General features: G+C 37.7%; 1 protein-coding gene across 1 annotated transcript in view; it reads right to left on the bottom strand.

Moving 5' to 3' along the window:
- LOC140146550 (ovochymase-like) overlaps positions 1 to 16,673 on the bottom strand; it is a 35,238-nt gene extending 18,565 nt beyond the window's left edge. Inside the window, exons 1-4 of the mRNA XM_072168424.1 lie at positions 16,561 to 16,673; positions 10,816 to 11,011; positions 9,453 to 9,631; positions 3,196 to 3,311 (exon numbers count right to left, since the gene is read on the bottom strand). Of these exons, the coding sequence (XP_072024525.1) occupies positions 3,196 to 3,311; positions 9,453 to 9,631; positions 10,816 to 11,011; positions 16,561 to 16,645 (576 nt within the window). The 5' untranslated portion in view covers positions 16,646 to 16,673. The remainder of the gene's footprint in view (positions 1 to 3,195; positions 3,312 to 9,452; positions 9,632 to 10,815; positions 11,012 to 16,560) is intronic.
- Positions 16,674 to 20,437: the final 3,764 nt, after the last annotated feature.

The following is a 20,437-nucleotide window of genomic DNA, read 5'->3' as shown; positions in this document are numbered from 1 at the left end:
TAGTCCGAATCTGAAAAACACTGCGCTAGTCCGAATCAAATGTTTTTAATGAATAGATGATGGATCGGCAAGAAAGCATGTTGGACCACAGTCACCATATTAATGCCGGATATATCAAACTTGTTGAACCACGTAAACGTTATTACCTAGCCAGGACACCGGCTATGTCTTGAAATCTAACTGTTTCTTTCTTACAAGCCGACGTCTCACGTCGGCTTGTTCTGTCTTCTTCCAATTCTTCTTTCTTACAAGCCGACGTCTCACGTCGGCTTGTTCTGTCTTCTTCCAATTCTTACAAGCCGACGTCTTACGTAGGCTTGTTCTGTCTTCGTACCTAGCTGGGGGGTTTACAACCCCCCGAGCTAGGTCCTGTTTTTCTATCCGATTCCTCTTCTTTCTGGCAACAAACTTCAAAATGCTTCTCCTCCTACATGTCACACCCTACAAATACGGAACTTGCACATATGTATCGGCTATATCCAATGCCCATAGGGTATAAACAGAATTGGGGTCAAAGGTCATTAAAGGGGCATTTCCGGTATATAACCAAATACCTTCAAAATGCTTCTTCTGCCACATATTATATAGTACAATGATGTCATTTGCATATGCATCAGCTATACCACACGCCTATAACTTGCATACAGAATTGGGGTCAAAGGTCATTAAGGTGGTAATATCTTACAATTGCATTATCTGGACATCTGTAAGGGGTATGGGGCTCAAACTCGGTGACAACAAATCTCATGACCAGGAGAACATTTTGCAGGGGTCAGGGCAAAGGTCATGCAGAGGTCAAATTTCAAAAATGCATTTCCTGGATATCTGTAAGGGGTACGGGCTCAAACTTGGTGACAACAAACTTAATGATCAGGGGAACATTTTGGAACACTTTGCAGGGGTCAGGTCAAAGGTTATCTGGGATCAAATCTTATAATTTCATTTTCTGGATATGGGGTATGGGGCTCAAACTCAGTGGCAACAAATCTCATGACCAGGGGAACATTTTACAGGGGTCAGGGCAGAGGTCATGCAGAGGTCAAATCTTAGAAATGAATTTTCTGGACATCTCTAAGGGGTACATTTTTGGAACATTTCGCAGAGGTCAGGTCAAAGGTCATCTGAGGTCAAATCTTAAAGTTGCATTTTCTGGACATCTGTAAGGAGTACGGGACTCAAACTTGGTGACAACAAACCTCATGACCAGGTGAATATTTTTGGAACATTTTGCAGGGGTCAGATACCTCCACAACACCAACACACCCCAGCTAGGTTTGTGTTCTATGACCACCATTTGCCACTAGTTCTAATTCTTCTTTCTTTCTTCTTCTGGCAACACATGATTAACTACATCCAGCTCCACCAGGGATTAACAGATTTCATCCATACTTGACACAAATGACCACTGGGCTAGGCCAAACATCCATTTGACTTTGACCTGGCTGTGACCTTTGACCTTGACCTCATGGCCAAAAATGTTGATTTCACAAAAAATGCTACTCCTTCCACAAATTTCATGCGATGATGACATGGTCAAGTCATGTGACTCAACTTTAGTCAGTCTCTATAGGGTATGCTCAGATAAGGGGTCAAAGGTCATTAAAGGGTCATTTCCGGTCAAAATCTAAAAAATTCAAAAATTCATATCTGCTATGTGTGAAATAGCTAGGTGATGTCACTTGCACACTTGCATGGCCATTGACTGATGTTTACTGCAGGGTCACAAAATTGGGGTCAAAGGTCATTTAAGGTTATTTCTGACACTCGATAAAATGCTTAAAATTTAGCCAAATGGGCTATATCTCAGCCTATGGAAGACGAATAGGGCCCATTATTGCTACAGTGATGCAACATTATTGGTAGGGGAGGTCAATGATAGTCTCAACCCCATAGGTCAAAGTTAAAGGTCAAAGGTCAAAATCTACAAACAAGCTCCGATTGAGCTGAAATTCACCAGGAGTAATCCTTGTGACATCCTAAACACAAAACAAGTACAGTTTACCACATCCGTGACCCAGGGGTCACGTCATAGAGGTCAAAGGTTAAATCACCGACATGCTTGGATTGGGCTCGAACTCGATAGTAATAACCATTGTGACACTCTAAACACGAAAAAAAATGCATTTAGTGACCCAGGGGTCAAGTTATAGGGGTCAAAGGTCCAATCGAGCTCAAATTCAACAGGAACCATTCTTATGACATTCTAAACACGTTAAAAATATTTATGACCCCAGCGGTTTAGGGGTCGAAGGTCAAATTGACCCATTAACCTTATTTCCTGTTCGTCGGCTTGTACTCAGATTATGTTGACTCTTAAAATGCTATTCCTTCCACAAATTTCATGGCTCAGAGTTGGGACTTGCACACATGCATTGCCCGTCGCAGGTACACAAAAGCTGCTCTACGATTTGGGATCAAAGGTCATTTATGGGTCACTTCCGGTCATTTACGAAATACCTTCAAAATGCTATTTCTCGCACAAATTAGGTAGTATAGAGTTGGTACTTACACACATGCATTGACCTTAACAGGTACACAAAAGTTATTCTCCGATTTTGGGTCAAAGGTCATTAAGGGGGAATTTCCGGTTAAAATCTAAAAATCTTCAAAAATTCATATCTGCTACATGTAACATAGTATGCTGATGCCACTTGCACAGAAATCATCCTTATGACATCCTAAACATACTAAAAATATTTGTAACCCCAAAGGCCAAAGTTTAGGGGTCAAAGGTCAAATGTTAAAATTAGTCCAATCGAGCTCAAATTTAACAGGAATGATCTGATCCTTACGGATTCGAAACATGTTAAAAATATTAATGACCACAAATGTCAAAGTTTAGGGGTCAAAGGTCAAATTTTAAAATTGGTCAAATTGAGCTCAAATTCAACAGGAATTATTCTTACGACATTCTAAACATGTTAAAAATATTTAGCGGTCAAAGGTCAAACTTTAAGACTGGCATTTACGGCCCCGGCTAGGTCCAGATCTGTAGTCAGATCTAGTTGGTATTGTTATACGCAAACATAATACAAACTTATTATTAACAGGTTTAGGTTTAGGTTTAGGCAATGTGTACATTGCAGGCGAACGCGTAACATTATTATACATGCAATGTCATTTGTATGTAACGTAATCAAATGATGTGATCATTCACAGCTTTTACGTGAGTAAACATGGGATTCAAAAACATACCCGCTTGAGATCTCTCGAAGAAGGTGCAAAGTCACCCTCCCTACCCCATCCTGTTATTACACCTTCTTTCCCAGGTATAACTAGTGCTTGTTCTTGAATTTCATTTGGTAGACACACTGAAAAAGGCAAAATATTCACATAAAAAAGCTTTGCAGGTGATTGAAGTATTTCATGTTCAGTTCTTTTTCCTATAAAGGGTAGACTTCAGGTGCTGAAATAATTCTCTAAGTTACAGCACACGCACGTCCTCATGGACATGATGAACGCATCATGCATGTGCAGATATTTAGCCATTTGCAGTTAAAAATCTTGGTTTAATTGTTGATGAGGCTACCCTTCAATGTAGCTTTGAAGCAAACTCGAGGCTTTCAAGAGATGGTAGATGTGCTTGCTCCATTTGGTGAGAAATCAAGTCCCTAAGAAGAAGAAGGACACGAAGACTTGTGACCTGTCTGAAAGTGATGGACCTCGGGTTCATGAGTAGAATTTTTTTTTATACCCAAGCCAAGAAGTTAAGCACGGCGGCAAACATTTTTAATTTTCTCTGTTCATCAACATGATCAAACTAATGTAATTTTAAAAATTGTATGGACGTTGCCATCCATTAGGCGTTAATTGTAAGACTTTTGGTGATGATGCTACTGAAAATGACTACAATATTAGTACATGTCATATTGACTTTGTAGAGCATTAAATCAAACTTCAAACCAATCTGTTTTTGAACGTTTTATTATCAAGGTATTATACGAGGGCTGGTCAATAAGTTCCCGCAACTGTGGTATATCTCCGCTCATGCATGACTTGGATGACTGAAACGCTAAATACAAGTTTGTACTTTTGTCTTTCAAAACAAGTATGTATTAGCGATGTTGAATACTTGATTACGTAATAACTTTAGCATAAACACAATAGCGTATGGACTCTGCCTGGTTTATGGTAAAAAGTATCTCGCGCCGAATTGAAGTATTGTTACATAATTCAAAATATCTCGAGAATAAACGTACGGAATCTGGCGCGGTTTTTGCGACTTTGTAGACCGATAACATAGAAATGATGCTGTACTCTTTTTAGACCTATACCATTTTCATTAAAGGTAAGGGATCATGTTGAATATCTCCAATTTTAAGTAGACGTTATCACCCATTGTTTTTTACATAATAAGAGATAGAAAGATTAATCGATGACAACACTTAATGGTACCTGGTTCGAATGGGTATCTACTGATTATTAAAAAGGGAGGTCCCAGTGGTGAAATCACAAACATTTCTTTTTTACTGAACCCTTTGTTTTCAAAAGGTTATGTTTTTGTAATCAAAGTAGCACACCATAGAGAGGCTCTGGATTGAATAAGAAATTTGAATTTCGAAAGGTATGTCTAATTTAAACATAAGACTTCGTATAACAATTCACTCACAAGGCTACTGTTCCACAAACCTTGTATTAGTAATATTTTTAGCGCCTTTTTGATGAATTTTTCTCTTTTTCATACATCATTACTCGTTGACCTACGATAAAACGCCCAATAAAGTCACCGGACCGCGCCGGCCAGTTAAAGTACATGCCCTATCACACCACTCCACGCCATACATAAATTCTCCCAGTCACATTTCCCAAATATGAAATTAAAATTAAAGTAAAATTTTAATTTACTTCTTTTAAAGTTTGGCAGAGGCGGGGTTCGAACTCACGGCGCACGGCTTAGTACTCTATGAGCCTAGCGCCTTAGACCACTCGGCCACTTGTCTTGTTGTTATTCATTTGAAACTTATTTAAAAATATAATCGCAACTTCAACATAGGCCTACCACGTGACAAGCAAAGACAGAAAACGTATTATATTTTGGAATTTTATCTGCTTAAATCATTAATGTGTATTATAATAGAGCTACCATTATTTATATTGTTGAATTCTCAAGCGCATCATTTCGAATTGGGTTTGGAAGATACATTCTCCTAAAGCCCATACTGACTCCACCTGTACATTTTAATTTCATCGCGGGATGCTGAGATGTTTGAAAAGCATCGCAGCATCGCATACCGCTGCAAAGTGGAGTCAGGATCGGGCTTAATTCGAACCACCAGCACCCATGGTTCGATGTAGAGAGTCTTTCCTATTCAGAGGAAATATTGCAATTACACACCTTATTGCCTTTTAACAATAACCAATGACACTAGCACGTAATTCCAGTCAAGCACCAATCTTTAATCCTATTGTTGAAGAGGATAATAAGCTTATACTTATGTATAGCATTCGTAAAAAGCTTAAGTCTTTGTTTGCTTTGGTTAAATCCTGTTCAAGTGGTGGGTTAACCAACAATTAACAATGAGAGGACATTCCTGAACCTCGTTCAGTTGGCGATGATTTGAAGTGACTGCCAATTATGACCATTTGATATTTAATACCAGCAATGTGGAAAAAAAGAAATAATGTAGTGCCAAAATAATGTACCCTTTTACGGAAGGAGCAAAGTTTAACAAGTTACAACTCCGCTTCTGCAGTACGAATGTCAGCGGCGAATGTCAGGTTATTATTTCCCAGTCTTGAAAAAAAATTGCAGGCACAGGTGGGAATCGATCTCGGTACCTCCCGGTTAAAAAGCACTGTGCAAAACCACTAAGCCAACTAAATATCTGTCGTGAGATGCTTGACATTAATCTTTGATATTGCTGAATGGAACAAATCGCGGAATTAAATCAGTAATAAAAAGAAGTAGATTCTTATTTAGCGGCCAAATTGGATAAAAGGGAAATATTTGTCCCTGCTCTAAAGAAAATATAGGTTAGAAAATTACCAAATAAATTTAAATTAAAAATTGAGATTTTATATTTATTTATTTCACAAGACGGCATTATCACAGACAAACACTGTATACGCTAAAAACTCGACCCTCATTACTAGATGATGGCATAGCTCAGTGTTAGAGCATCAGACTGGTAATGTCAATATCGTTGGTTCGAATCCGCTTGCCAGCAATGGTTATTATGATTTTAATGCTACGCTACAATTTGTTCAATTTTTTTCATTTATTTATTTATTTATTTATTTATTTATTTATTTATTTATTTATTTATTTATTTATTTATTTATTTATTTATTTATTTATTTATTTAAATAATTTGATATATTTGAAAGGGGTATTTGAGCAATTTGAAATTTTTACCCCCTGTATAATCCTATGGGGTCATTTTGAACCCACCCCATCCCAAATTGCCAAAACCTATGAGTTTAAATAATACATAATGATCAGTACGTCAATCATGAGTGAACACCGGTTGGTCACTGCATTTATTTGGGAATGGGTAGGCACTGCAGCTTGATTCACCATCCACAACATGATAATGTGTGCACATGCTACATTATATACACTTGTAGGCCTATGTTGTTGTTGGTGTATAAGTAATGAGCCTTGCAATTGAAATGCCTCAAGCTTTTAATCCGATATGCAGATTATCTATTTGTTTTCATGAATTGGAAGACATTCTTTGATGTATTACTGAGCTCAATGATCTGAAATTACTGGAGTGTGAGGTCAGCATAGTATTTTATTAACAGAAAGTATAGAGGCCCTGCATGAAATTTATCGATTGGCTCCAAACAAAGGATTTGAGCCGGTGTCCTTCACCGTAGTTATGGCGGAGTGCAGTCCATTCAGTCAAATGTTGTCATCAACCTATTTGATTGCAATCATGCTTTTGTTGAATGCATTTGAGTAGTCCGCCATATTTACGGGATGATATGTCACATGCAAGGCCTCTATTCTCCAAATTCATTTCCTAATGTATGTGAGAATGATACAATAATGACATGATGAACATAGTCATTGATGCATCAGTTTTAAAATAGACTAGGCGGTTACCATATTTGGCGGTTCTCGCCTGGGCGCGATTACCAGGCTGATGGTGACATGCCCATATGACAGTTTTTACTAATTTGACCTCAGATGACCCTGGCGACCCCAAAATGACCTTCCAAAATTTGGCTCTAAATGTTAACTGTACCCACCAAGTTTCATGCCCATACGACAGTTTTAGTAATTTGACCTCAGATGACCCCTGGTTGACCTTGGATGACCCCAAAATGATCTAAACTTATAACTCTAAATGTTGACTGTACCCACCAAGTTTCATGCCCATATATGAGTTTTTACTAATTTGACCTCAGATGACCCGTGGTGACCTTGGATGACCCCAAAATGACCTTCAAAAATGTTGTTTTAAATGTTGACTGTACCTACCAAGTTTCATGCCCATACGACACTTTTTAGTAATTTGACCTCAGATGACCCCTGGGAGCGGACCCCGGTGTCAGATGACTTTAAAACTAACATAAACTTCTTCTTGCCAGGACAAAACTACACCCACCCACCGAGTTTGAGCCCCGTACGACCTACGACGGCCTCACATTAGCAGTCACAGACAAAACCCAAATCTACAGAATATATCCATTACTCGTCTCGAAAGAGCTCAAAATAAATAACTTAGAAAATTTTCTTGATGTCCTTTAACATGTTTCCATAGTTAACCATCGTTAGCCATGGATATCTATGCTGTAGAACTGACCGATTTATTGGGACGTCTATCGACCATCAACGAGTAATGTTTTTGGTACTTTTAATCATGCATACCATCCACGCATGAGCATATTTCTATTTTATTGCGACAATTTCTATTGTCCTGACTATGGTCTCTCATATCATATGAAAAACACAACTCATTTTTGATTCATTTCACGAGTCAAACATAATCTACATGTATAATGGACAATACACGAGTCGTACGCAGTGCTTGGTGTTCGTTATACAGATAATTTACTGTAATCTGTCGAACGGATTGAGAATGAAGTATGTTCGTAGCGTATAGAATACCTATATTTCAAGATTAAAACCGGCAATTTTCAAAATTAAAAAGAGTACTTGAAAGCTATTTTACTGTGCAATATCATAATGTATAATTTCATGTTTGTTTCTGGCATTTCAAAAATCAAAGTTTCCGACATATTTTTGAGGGAAATCGGTTTAATACATGTATCTTGATTTCATTATTCCCTAATTTGGTCTACTGATTGGATCGGATCGTGTCTCAAATTATGAAAATTCCTGGAACAGCCCTTGGACACGGCCCTGCACTTCTTAGCTCGCCTTGATAAGAGTTCGAAGCCCTGTCGTCAACAGAGGGCAGTAAACTCGAGGTAAAGAATATCCCATATCGCGCTAATGAGCTGGGCAGTAACCGTAGAAAAAGCTCGTTTCTGGCGAAAATTGACAAGTAACTTGCACAAATTTCTAGATACAGTTACTATAAGGTCGTGCGATGTATTCAAACCATTTGTTAACCATTTCTTTTGTAGGGAGCAATAATTATTTATCATGAATATTATTGTCATGTTGATGACATCATAGTGACTCGCATTTTGTTCATTTTTAAATTTTGAAACATTTAACGCTCAAAAGTCACACAAAATCAATCACATATATTTTTCTTTATTTCACCAGAGTGTCCTTGCCAAGATTCTAGCATCGGACCATGCGCTTTCTCAAGAAAGTATTAGGTCACTTCTGTACAATTCTTATAATTTGTTTCATGCATACAAATAGCAATGCACGTTTTTGTTGTGTTTTTGATAGGTTTTCATGTCCGATTTTAACGATAAAACATTATCCCCTATAGAAAAACAATATGGCAAAACATACAACAGTTTGTAACATTCTCCATGAACTTAACCATCTATGTTTGGATTGTGATGTAATTAACGTGTGTAATGAGATTTTCTCTTTCTGAATCTGACTTGTAAAATATTATTTTTCATCACAATTTCTCATCAAATTCATACATTTCTGGATCAAAAGTCAGGTAAAACACTTTGTGGTTTTGAAATTTGGTTTAGAAATAACGCTTATAAGATTATTTGGGTTGATCAATCAGTTGCTTTTTATGATTTTCAAGGCAATATGCATAAATGATGAATCTGCATGTACATACTTTTTCACTTCAGTAAGCTCGTCTTTTGACCAACGTTCATTATTGGGTTATATTGTATGCGATTGACATCAAAGAACCACATGTGTATGAGCTTGTGCATTGAATTGAATTGCACAATGGTTATTCAGGTTATTGATCGCTAGATGGAAGCGAACATGATACATATTACGTAGGATTCCATGCCTGTGCGGGGATTTGAACCCTAGCGACCAGAACTATGAACACTTTGAGTTGTTAGCACCATGCAGGGCCGTGTGGAGCCTGCTGCCATATACTTACGGGGAGAAATGTAATCTGTGTATGTGATAGGTTGTCGGAATTTAATCAAAGCAATATCCGAGTCATATGTATTTACGTCAAAGTTCGGATTGATGACGACTGTTTCCACGCCAACTTTGACTTCCGTTCCGTCATCCTCTGTTCTACTATGCTCCCCAAGAACAATAATAAACGACTCCCTTTAAAAAAAAGAACATTCAGTGATCTATAAGCTTTTAGCAGTGGATTACAAAAAATTATGACGGATCATCATCATCATCATCATCATCATCATCATCATCATCATCATCATCATCATCATCATCATCATCATCATCATCATCACCATCATCATCATCATCATCATCATCATCATCATCATCATCATCATCATCCAAGTGACCAACATACAAATTAACATCTCAAGACGGCACACTCGCATGGACGATTTATTCAACTAAAATACAGACCATAGCCGCATCTGCGCCATATTTTCTCATGTCATTGAAATTTCTTTGTCTCGTATACAAGACGGATACATCTCTGATCCTAGATATACTAGTAGGGGCTGTGTAATAATTATGAGCCCTGGTGGTAGGGTACAATGGGGGGGGGAGCAATTTTGGCCAGCTGTGAGGGGAGGCAAGCGATTTTTTTTGCACACGTTCATGGGGCGCCTTTTAAAAACGCTCTAAAAGGCTTAGGAAAACAGCCCGGAAACTCTTTAGTATGCAAATTTACCTGCTCGCAACATACATCTAGGCCATTTAAGGTTTGCAACTTCGGATCCCAAAAATGTTGGCATATGCAAATGGGGGGTGGGGGGGGGCAAAGATTTTTGGCGGACCGAGAAGGGGGGGCAAGCGATTTTTGCGGGCCGTTCGGAAAGTTTACCCCCTTAATGCAAACTGATCCTATATAAACATCGGGCTTAAACTATTTGTATGTAAGAAATTAATCATTGGAATATGATAAGGTGAAAGTGATTGGCAGAAACAGATGTAACGTCATCACCAGCTTATCATCCACCTGATTAAATTCCCAAACTTTTTTTTTTCCATTTATCTAAATTATGGTTGCTGGAATGCCTGTAAGAATAATGTACCTCTGCACATAATAATGCATAATAATAATGCAGAGTGTTTCTCTGGAATGTTTTTACACACATTTGTCATGAATTATCTGCTTAGACACATCTGTGGTTTCATGGGTCACACAGCACCCAGATTGAGATCATATTGCTAGAAAAAAATATCCCCATGTATGATGCATCACCAGGGCATGTCATCAAAATAGGATTTATGATTATTATGCAGGCAAGGCATATTTTCTCGTGTAAAAACGGCTTAAGAACCTTACGACTAGGCCTACTAAATATATTTACGTGTCCGAGCTGTTAAGTCCATGGTCGCTGAAACATTGAGCTGTGGTTACAATCCATTTTTGGTTCAACAATACTCCTCCACACACATGTTTTCTAAAAGCATTGGACCACAACATGGCCATCCATGGTGATTGCCCGTGTTTCGAAATTTTTCCGCCGACAATTTTACCACGGACACGAGGGTATCCGCATAAATCTATTTAGGGAAAGCAAATAAACAAATAAATAAATAAATAAATAAATAAATCTATAACCCATTATGTAATGGGGAGGGGGGGCGCAGTAGATCGAGTTTTAAGCCTTAATGGGTATCTAGTTTGGTGATCAAGTTTGGTGGTCATAGCATGTAATCTAAAGGAGGAGTAGCATTTGTAAAGATTTTCGCGAAATTATGACCTTTGGCCTTTATCTGTGTGTAACCTATAATTAAGCTTGGGTTAGTGCTTCTTGTGGCGAAGTTTGGTCAAAATCGACGTAAGCGACTGGCACTAGTAGCATTTTATTGACCTGCTGAAGGAGAAAGAAGAAAGATTTTCCCGGGCAAATCGCCTGTCCCTGCACATAAGGCACACAAGCCTATGTAATATTTCTTTAAATCAACTGATTTTCAAGAGAAAAATAGCTTTTTGAGCACCCGTTTCTCAAGTAATTATGACAAGTGATATATCATTTTAAAGCGTGTTTTAAAGAGATTTCAATTATTTTCAATCTAAGAAACTCTCAGAATTGCGACTTTACACTGGATTCGTCTTAGTCTATTCCGCAAAGAAATAGGAATTGCAATTAAACACCATACACCCACTATGGAAAATATGACCTTAATTTCCCACACAGGGAGTGTGGATTCTAAATGGAGTCACCCAAGGTGTTTAGATTTCAGCTGCAATAGGCCAATACTTTAAAGGTCAGTATCTCTGAATAACCACTGGCAAGTTTATACTGGGTTCGTCGTTGATGTTCACAAAATATGTTAATTACCATACTATCCGTCGTTTTATCTTTTCAGTTTCTGTTTCCGTATCCGTAATAGTTTTTGTAAGTCATTGTTATTCTGAAGTGGTAGTCTCCCAGGTATGACCAATCTTTTATTCTAGCCTTTTGTTAGTTACTGAAAATTTGAAGCTCGTGAATTTCAGTTTTCGTTTTGGTAAGTTATATTAATTTTTTACATAAAACCTTGAGATGTGCGGTTGGGTGCCAATCTAGACAAAAGAAGAGTCTAAATGTTACGGTCCTAAATTCGCGGTAAATTGCACGGCTTCAATTGACTTGTGTTTGGTGTATATGCACTTACGCCTAGACGTAAGTGGCTCGTAAAAAGTCTTGCATTGAAATATATACTAACCATGTTGCCAAGTTATAAGCAAAAGTCTTTCATATTGGCGATGAAACGAGCGTCTAAAATAGTCAATTATCTCCCAATGAGGCGCGTACAAGTGGTGATTTGGTAATCATGTTTTATATTGAAATGCAATACAAAAAGAATTGCATTGGAGCAAAGATAATTTATTCTATTCATGGCAAGCTAATCTGATAATTGGTTGGCACTATATGCAAGACTCGGGTTTATTTTAAATGTTTATTTTTGCAGAGCTTATTTTCAGTCATGGATCATACTGATAAATTTCGCGAGGGGGAGGGAGGGAGGAGGAGATACTTAAGTTGAGACTGAACAAGCGAGAGTGGGAGGGGGTGAGGAAGAAAGAGAGGAGAGGGAGAGACGGAAAGACTAGAAAGAGAAGAACTCGAGAGGAGAGAGTAGGGACCGGGGGACCGCACTGCAAAAAAAGTGTTCAACATTAGAACACCACCTGTGCAAAATTTGACACACTGTATTCAATTTCATTATGCTTGGTGTTCGTAACCATAATGCTTAGTGTTCGTAACATAACGTCAGAGGAAACTTTTAAACAGATAGTGTTTGAAGTGTTCAGCATTAAAACACCACCTGTTCAAATTTTGACATACTGTATTCAATTTCAGAACGCTTAGTGTTCGTAACATAATGTCAGAGGAAACTTTTAACACATAGTGTTTGAAGTGTTCAGCATTAGAACACCATCTGTTCAAATTCGACATATAGGCCTATTTAACATACAGCATTCACTTTTGTAATGCTTAGTGTTCGTAACATAACGTCAGAGGAAACTTTTAAACACATAGTGTTCATCATTCACTAAATGTTCATAAAACGAACACTGTATGTTTAATCTACAATTTTCACAACACTATTATAGGCATATTGCATACAATGCTCGCCTGAGACTAAAAATGTAAATTCATCGTTTTTGTATTGCATGGTTTTAGTGCATTTTAATGAATGCGCAGTAAGCTTATCAATCATGACCATGCAATAGTCACATGGTCAGACAGTGTGCAAATAGTCTGCAATTTGATATAGGCCTAATGTGAATTATACTGTAGGCCTAAACCTCTGACGAGTGTGTCTTACAACTGGTCAGTATGCGGGTCGATTTCATGCCATGGCATGCCTGATGGAATAGATGTAATTGCGATGTTGCACTCGTCAAACATGCATAGGCCTAGGTTTGCTGTAATTTACTACTGAGTCTGTTGTTACAATTAAATTTCGGACAAAGGTGTACATTTATACATTGACCCATTGTACCTTGCTTTGCGTAGCCGTATTGTATCCCTTTTTGTAACACTTATTGAACATTCTGACATACATAATGTTCACAAATTATACTGTTGTGTTAAAGTCTGGAACACTTGGTGTTCGCAATCAGTACACTTAAATATGTTCAATAAGTGTTACAATTTTGAGTGTGCAAGTTCAGAACACTTTTTTTTGCAGTGCGGGGAGGGAGTGGGGAGACTGATCATGGGGGGGGGGGACAGGAGGAAGCAAAATAGGGAGATATACATTGATACGAGGGAAGGGCGACACTGTGGCCCTGCACAAGTGCATTGGGGTGCGATATGCTCATAAGCGGGCCTTTTGTGATTTTAGAGCTTATTTTCAACGTTTTTACAGAAAAAAGTGGACTTTGTCATTCGGATGGCATGCATCAAAGACGAGAGGGCGCTAGGCCATTAAAAACAGCGGTCAGGCGGCATAGGAAGCGCAACACGTGACGTACGAGGCTGGCGAAGATACAGGGCTGACAGCCCCATTCAAAATACACGGTTAGCAATTACAAATGGAAAATTAACATACTTGCAGTGTGGTACACGGTCGTACCCCGGCGGTTTTAGAGTAAGACACCACATAACAAATTTAGAATTGTTTATGAAGATTTCATGATTATGTGTTAATCCAATGGCGACCTCAAAATTGGCGCTATCGCTTCCATCACCGCCTGCAGCGGTGTTGTCTCTCCCGCTTTTATTGACATAAGCAACTGCCTCTTTTGAAATAAGCTGATTGGTACTTCAAAGTTAACAATGAAGTCATGTTACAGTAAACTTACTAAATCCCTTGCGTTTTCGTATCTGAACAATAGACTTACGGAAACTGAAAAGATAAAACGAGCCTATGGGTCTTTTTATCTTTTCAGTTTCCGTAAGTCTTTGTTCAGATACGAAAACGCAAGGATTCAGTAAGTTACTGTAATCTGATTTCATTGTTAACTCTGAAGTACCAATCAGCTTATTTCAATAGAGGTGATTAGATAGTGGTGATATGTCAATAAAACTGGGAGAGAAAAAATTATGTTAACACCAGTGTTTTTAATGGCCTAGCGCCCTCTTGGCAAATTGATCTACATTGATTTGACAAAATGCATGCCAATCCGAATGACGAAGTCCACTTTTTTTTCTGTAAAAACGTTGCAAATAAGCCCTAAAATCACAAAAGGTCCGCTTATGAGCCTGTCGAACCCCAAAGCACTTGTGCATGGCCACAGTGTCGCCCTTCCATCAATGTCTATCTCCCTATTTTGCTTCCTCCTGACCCCCCCATGATCAGTCTCCCCCCTCCCTCCCCAGTCCCTACTCTCTCCTCTCGAGTTCTTCTCTTTCTAGTCTTTCAGTCTCTCCCTCTCCTCTCTTTCTTCCTCCCCCCTCCCACTTGTTCACTTTCAAGTATTTCCCTCCCTCCCTCCCTCCCTCCCTCCCTCCCTCCCTGCGAAATTTATCAGTATGATCCATGACTGAAAATAAGCTCTGCAAAATAACATTTAAAATAAACCCGAGCCTTACATATAGACCCAGCCAATTATCAGATTAGCTTACCATTGGTACGAATGAATAGAATACATTATCTTTGCTCCAGTGCAATTCTTTTGTATTGCATTTCAATATAAAACATGATTACCAAATCACCACTTGTACGCTCCTCATTGGGAGATATTTGACTATTTTAGACGCTCGTTTCATCGCCAATATGAAAGACTTTTGCTTATAACTTGGCAATATGGTTAGTATATATTTCAATGCAAGACTATTTTTAGGAGCCACTTACGTCTAGGCGTAAGTGCATATACACCAAACACAAGTCAATTGAAGCCGTACAATTTCCCGTGAATTTAGGACCGTAAAATTTAGACTCTTCTTTTGTCTAGATTAGCACCCAACCGCACATCTCAAGATTTTATGTAAAAAATCAATATAACTTACCAAAACGAAAACTGAAATTCACGAGCTTCAAATTTTCAGTAACTAACAAAAGGCTAGAATAAAAGATTGGTCACACCTGGGAGACTACCACTTCAGAATAACAATGACTTACAAAAACTATTACGGATACGGAAACAGAAACTGAAAAGATAAAACGACGGTATGTATTGCTATTTTTTCTTACGTTTTGCCATTGTTAAGGTGGTACTACACCCCTTGATAAATTTGTGACTATTCTTTTTCTTCAAAAAATAATAACACACTGGTAACAAAAGTTATGTATATTATAGGGGCAAGATCCAGTTACTACACGGAATTTCAGTGACTCAAGACAAGCGGTACGTTATTTATGATAAGAAAAGAGGTAACATATATAATGAACCACTTGTCTTGAATCACTGAAATTTGATTCCTTGCCCCTATAATATACATAACTTTTGTTACTGGCAGGTACAGGGTGTCCCTGAAAGAACTGTATCACCGGAAACTGAGCTGTTTGGGTATTTTAACGTATAAACCAATCACAACTAAATAGCTGATGTGGTTGAGGAATATATCACCTACATACTTTTTTGAATTTTGACAATTGACTGCTCCGTTTTTGAAATAAAAGAATTTACGCAACTACCTCATTTTCAGCCCGTTCCACGGAGTCAAATGACAAGAGACGCCTCATGCGCTAATGATGCACAGTGATTGGCACTCCGAATACAGATAATCGATTTATAAATTCATATTTAAATGTGCTAGTGTGCGATGCGTAATTCTTCTTTTCCCTGTATATTAATATATTAAGAATAACAATTAAGCATCATTAATTTGATCTCGTGCGCTAGTTTGTAATGTTGGAATGTTTCCATGTTCCAGTGTATGATTCGTATTACGCATTGCGTAAGCCTCTTTCACTGTGTACCAGTGTGTAGTTATTTTTTGAGAAAAATGCAAAATTAGTCACAAAATTGATCAGGGGGTGTAGTACACCTTAAACCAAAAAATTGTCAAGAAAAGTGATCTAACTTTTGGATCAAATGAACTTGAATAACAAGTGACAACAACTTACCATCTAATTCGTGCTACTGCTACTTCCGTTTGATTTTCAATTTCTCACGCTTATATTATTTAATATTTAAAACAAGCAACACAGTTTGTTCTGATTGATCTTACCTTCGACATGCTGGGAATATGCTATAGCTACCAAAAACGACAGCCCAACGACCATCAGCTGTATAAGATGCCTCATCATGATCATGTATTATGTCAGAAAAATAAAAACTTTTTAGCAACTATATGGTATAAATTTCATTCGTTTGAATCACAAGTTCAAGTCCACAACTCTCTAGGCATAATAGAGGAAGTGTCGAAGCACAAATCTAGATCATAAGGAAAGGCATACAGGATTTGGACAAGGTCCAGTGGGTACTTTGTGGTGAATAATGACTATTAGAAACAGCTTAAGCTTCCTGTCTGTTCTCTCTTTTCCTGTCTCTTTTTGGCTTCTAACTGTGTTATCCATGTGACAAAAACAGTTAAAAGTCGCCAGGACATTTTAGAAGATATAGGCTAAAAACATGGCTACAAACAATATAAAATAACCGAATTTCAAGAAGATAGACATAGATATCAGGGATGTGGGGGAGGGCAATTGACTTAATCAAGGTATGAGATGCATTGAACCTTATACACGAGCCATTTAAACAATATTTAAACAAATCTAAAAATTTAGATATGCCAACTTTTGTCTGATTTTGCTACAAGTAAGTAAGCAGTATGCATTGATGGGTCGCAGTACACCAAATCATATATGACAAAATTTTTGTTGACAAGGAACTAGAAAAACAGTTCAGATTTGAAATTACTTTGGGGCTTCTCGGGAATGAAAAAAAAAAAAACTTTAGTTTTATACAAGAATACCGAGCAGTTCACCGATCACCCAAATGTATGAAAATGCTCGATTTTTCCAAAATATCATTAAAAACTTGGATTTTTACACAAATTGCAACCATTTTTGGTGAGATTGATAAAAATTTTAAATGCATAATATATAGCTTACACCATAAATTCAGAAATTTTCAGCTAAATGAATTTTCGCATTAGGTTTGACGGTGATTTTAGTGATACCATAATATAATGAGGTTGCAAAACATTCCACATATAAGAATGTGTTTGTAGTGATGCCTGTGACTTTTGGGACTAAGCATAATAACATTTAAATAGATCTTGTTTTGTGAGCATGTAAGCCTATACCGGAATTGTTACTCTTGTCGTAAAACACTAAAATAAACCGCCAAACGGTTGCATGTAATTACCCAACTATCCTTTGTGCTCATTGGTTTTACCCAACCACATTACCCGTGGGTAAGGTAGGCCGTCCAAATTCGAGGTCATTGTTGAGGACCAGGTATACTCTATCTCGTCCATTTTTGTAAATTTGATGAGCATGAAACTTCTTATATATGATAATGTAGTACAGGGCGCTATGGGGTGATTTTTGAGTTAGCATCTAGCTTTCCTACATTAGTGAAACCAATGTTTTTTTAGCATCATTACATCTCAACTGATAAAACTAGAATCTGTTCATTTTTCTATGCCCCCTATGCTTCCCACGAGGGGTCGTAGGTCATAATAGGGACACAATTTAATATTTGTTCTATCATGTTGCAATACATCAAATTGTTTAAAGGAATAAAAAAAGTCATTATCATTTTGCACAAGGGTGCTTAGTTCAGGAGTTATAGAGTAAATAAGATCAAATGTCAATTTGTATCTCATGCACAGAAGCCACAGAATTTTCCAAATGCACCGATCCAAAATTTGTCTTAAATTACTCCTCTCGGTAGACCAAATAGGAAAGTAGTTTATTTGAGAAATTTATAACCTCAGAATCGGATGAAATTATGGGTCAAATATATTATGCTTGTACATATTTCTATTGGACTTTGCCTGTAGGAACTCTGAAGGTGGACATGACAATACAAAAATGCACTTAAATTGTGAATTTTAATTCATAATTTTTTGGATGACAACTGATTTTTTTTATTCCATGTGATAAGAGGATCAAATTGAGACACATAATAACATTATTCAAGAGTTATAAGGTCGAATATGTCAAATGTCAAAAATTTCATTCACAGAGGTCAACATTATAAAATGGTCCGATTTCATCAAAGCTGGTTCAAATTACTCCCTTAACATAAGAAATCTCAAACATATACTTTTAAGTATATGTTTGAGATTTCCTATGTTAAGGGGAGTCAGGCCCGTACGCAGGATTTTTTTTGGGGGGGTGCTGATTTTGAAAAAGTGGACTTTTTTCCAAGGGGGGCGATTTTGTGAAAAGTGGACTTTCTTCCCAAAATTTGGACCTTTTTTGACCAAAAAAGCGTAAAAAACTGATTTTTTTGCTCGCTTCGCTCGCAAATTCTGACATTTTGGGACTTTTTATATACTTTTGCAAATTTGGGGAAATGCGGTCGCACCCCCCCCCCCTGCGTACGGGCCCGAGGGGAGTGAAATTTTTATGTTGGATAATGGTCCTCTAGTACAGGGCGCTATGGGTTTGGAATTTTATTTTCCTACAATAGTGGAACCAATGTTTTTTAGCATCCTTAAACCTGAAAGGATACAAATATGATTGGTTCCATTTTCTATGCCCACCTGAGGCCTGTGGTTCCTACGAGGGGTCGAAAGTCACAGTGGGCAAAACTAGTAGAAAATATGACAACTGATTTTTTTATTCCGTGTGATAAGAGGATCAAATTGAGACACATAATAACATAATGGGACTATTTTTAAGTTTTGCCCACTGTGACTTTCGACCCTTCGTGGGAACCACATGCCTCAGGGGGCATAGAAGGTGTAAGGATGCCAAAAAACATTGGTTCCACTATTGTAGGAAAATAACATTCCAAACCCATAGCGCCCTGTACTAGAGGACCATTATCAAAAAAATAAACTACCCTTTGTCTTGAGCTTGATCGATGTATTTGAAATATTCATATATTGGCCATCACATGCTCGAATCATGATGGCTATAGAGGGAATTATAAGTTTTATATGGAGAAAACAAAGGAAAACAAGAGGAGAATCCGAAAGTCTTTAGCGGACGCGAGATGGTAACGAGATGTTTTTTTTATCAAAACTTCCACTCCTCCTGGTGTATTGAACAATCCTTAAATTGACTAAAAATAACCGATTGATTAATGAATCCGCATTCGCCAAACCCAAATTCAACAGTAAGTTGATGAAATGATGACGACGCCCATTGTAACAAAAGAATATGAATGCACCAAGTCTTGAAATTAGTGTTTTGTTTGGATTCTATTGTTTAGTAAAGTATATCAGCAATTTTTATTATCAACGTTGTTACGAGTCGTACTTGACTCAAGGCCAAAATCACCTTTTACCCGAACTCACACGAATACACAACACAAATACACTGTTTGATTTTAAGCTAAGTCTTTAATTGAAAAAAAAAAGTATGCTTGGTACATATAACAACAATTAAAATAAAATCACACAATCAGTTTTATTCTATCGGTACTTAACCAGCGGTCTTCTTGTTGGTGATTCTAGAGTTCTTGCAATGTTCTGGACGACTGATGTAATATATCCTTATTCACTTGTCCTGCGAAAATCAGCGAAGTCCATAGTACACTTGCATTTATAAATCCTTGCGTATAAAATCCTCATACGAAAATGATGATGCTTCCTCCAATCTCCTTTGCGCTGCTATCTCCACAAATACATGTATATCTCCTTGCGCTGCTTTCTCCACAAATATATCTCCTTGCGCTGCTTTCTCCAAAAATGGTGTTTCTTTCACCAATCACTCTTTTTCCAGGGAACAGGTTTCTTTAACACAGCTCCGCTGTTTTTTGACAGATGCGTGGCCTTCACAAACCCAGCAAACTCCAGCAATTTGACAGAAGAACTTTTAATCCTTTGATGAGGAAGAGCACTTTTGTGTGCTCGCTGTCTTCTTCGTTGCTGTATTAAAATTAGCTCAATTATTGGCTATATAAACTGGTTAAAATGTACTTCT

This window comes from Amphiura filiformis, chromosome 2, assembly GCF_039555335.1.
Source record: "Amphiura filiformis chromosome 2, Afil_fr2py, whole genome shotgun sequence".
In the NCBI taxonomy this organism is placed as follows: domain Eukaryota; kingdom Metazoa; phylum Echinodermata; class Ophiuroidea; order Amphilepidida; family Amphiuridae; genus Amphiura; species Amphiura filiformis.
The sequence above is the reverse complement of the archived record's forward strand: the minus strand, read 5'-3'. Positions and strand labels throughout refer to the sequence as shown.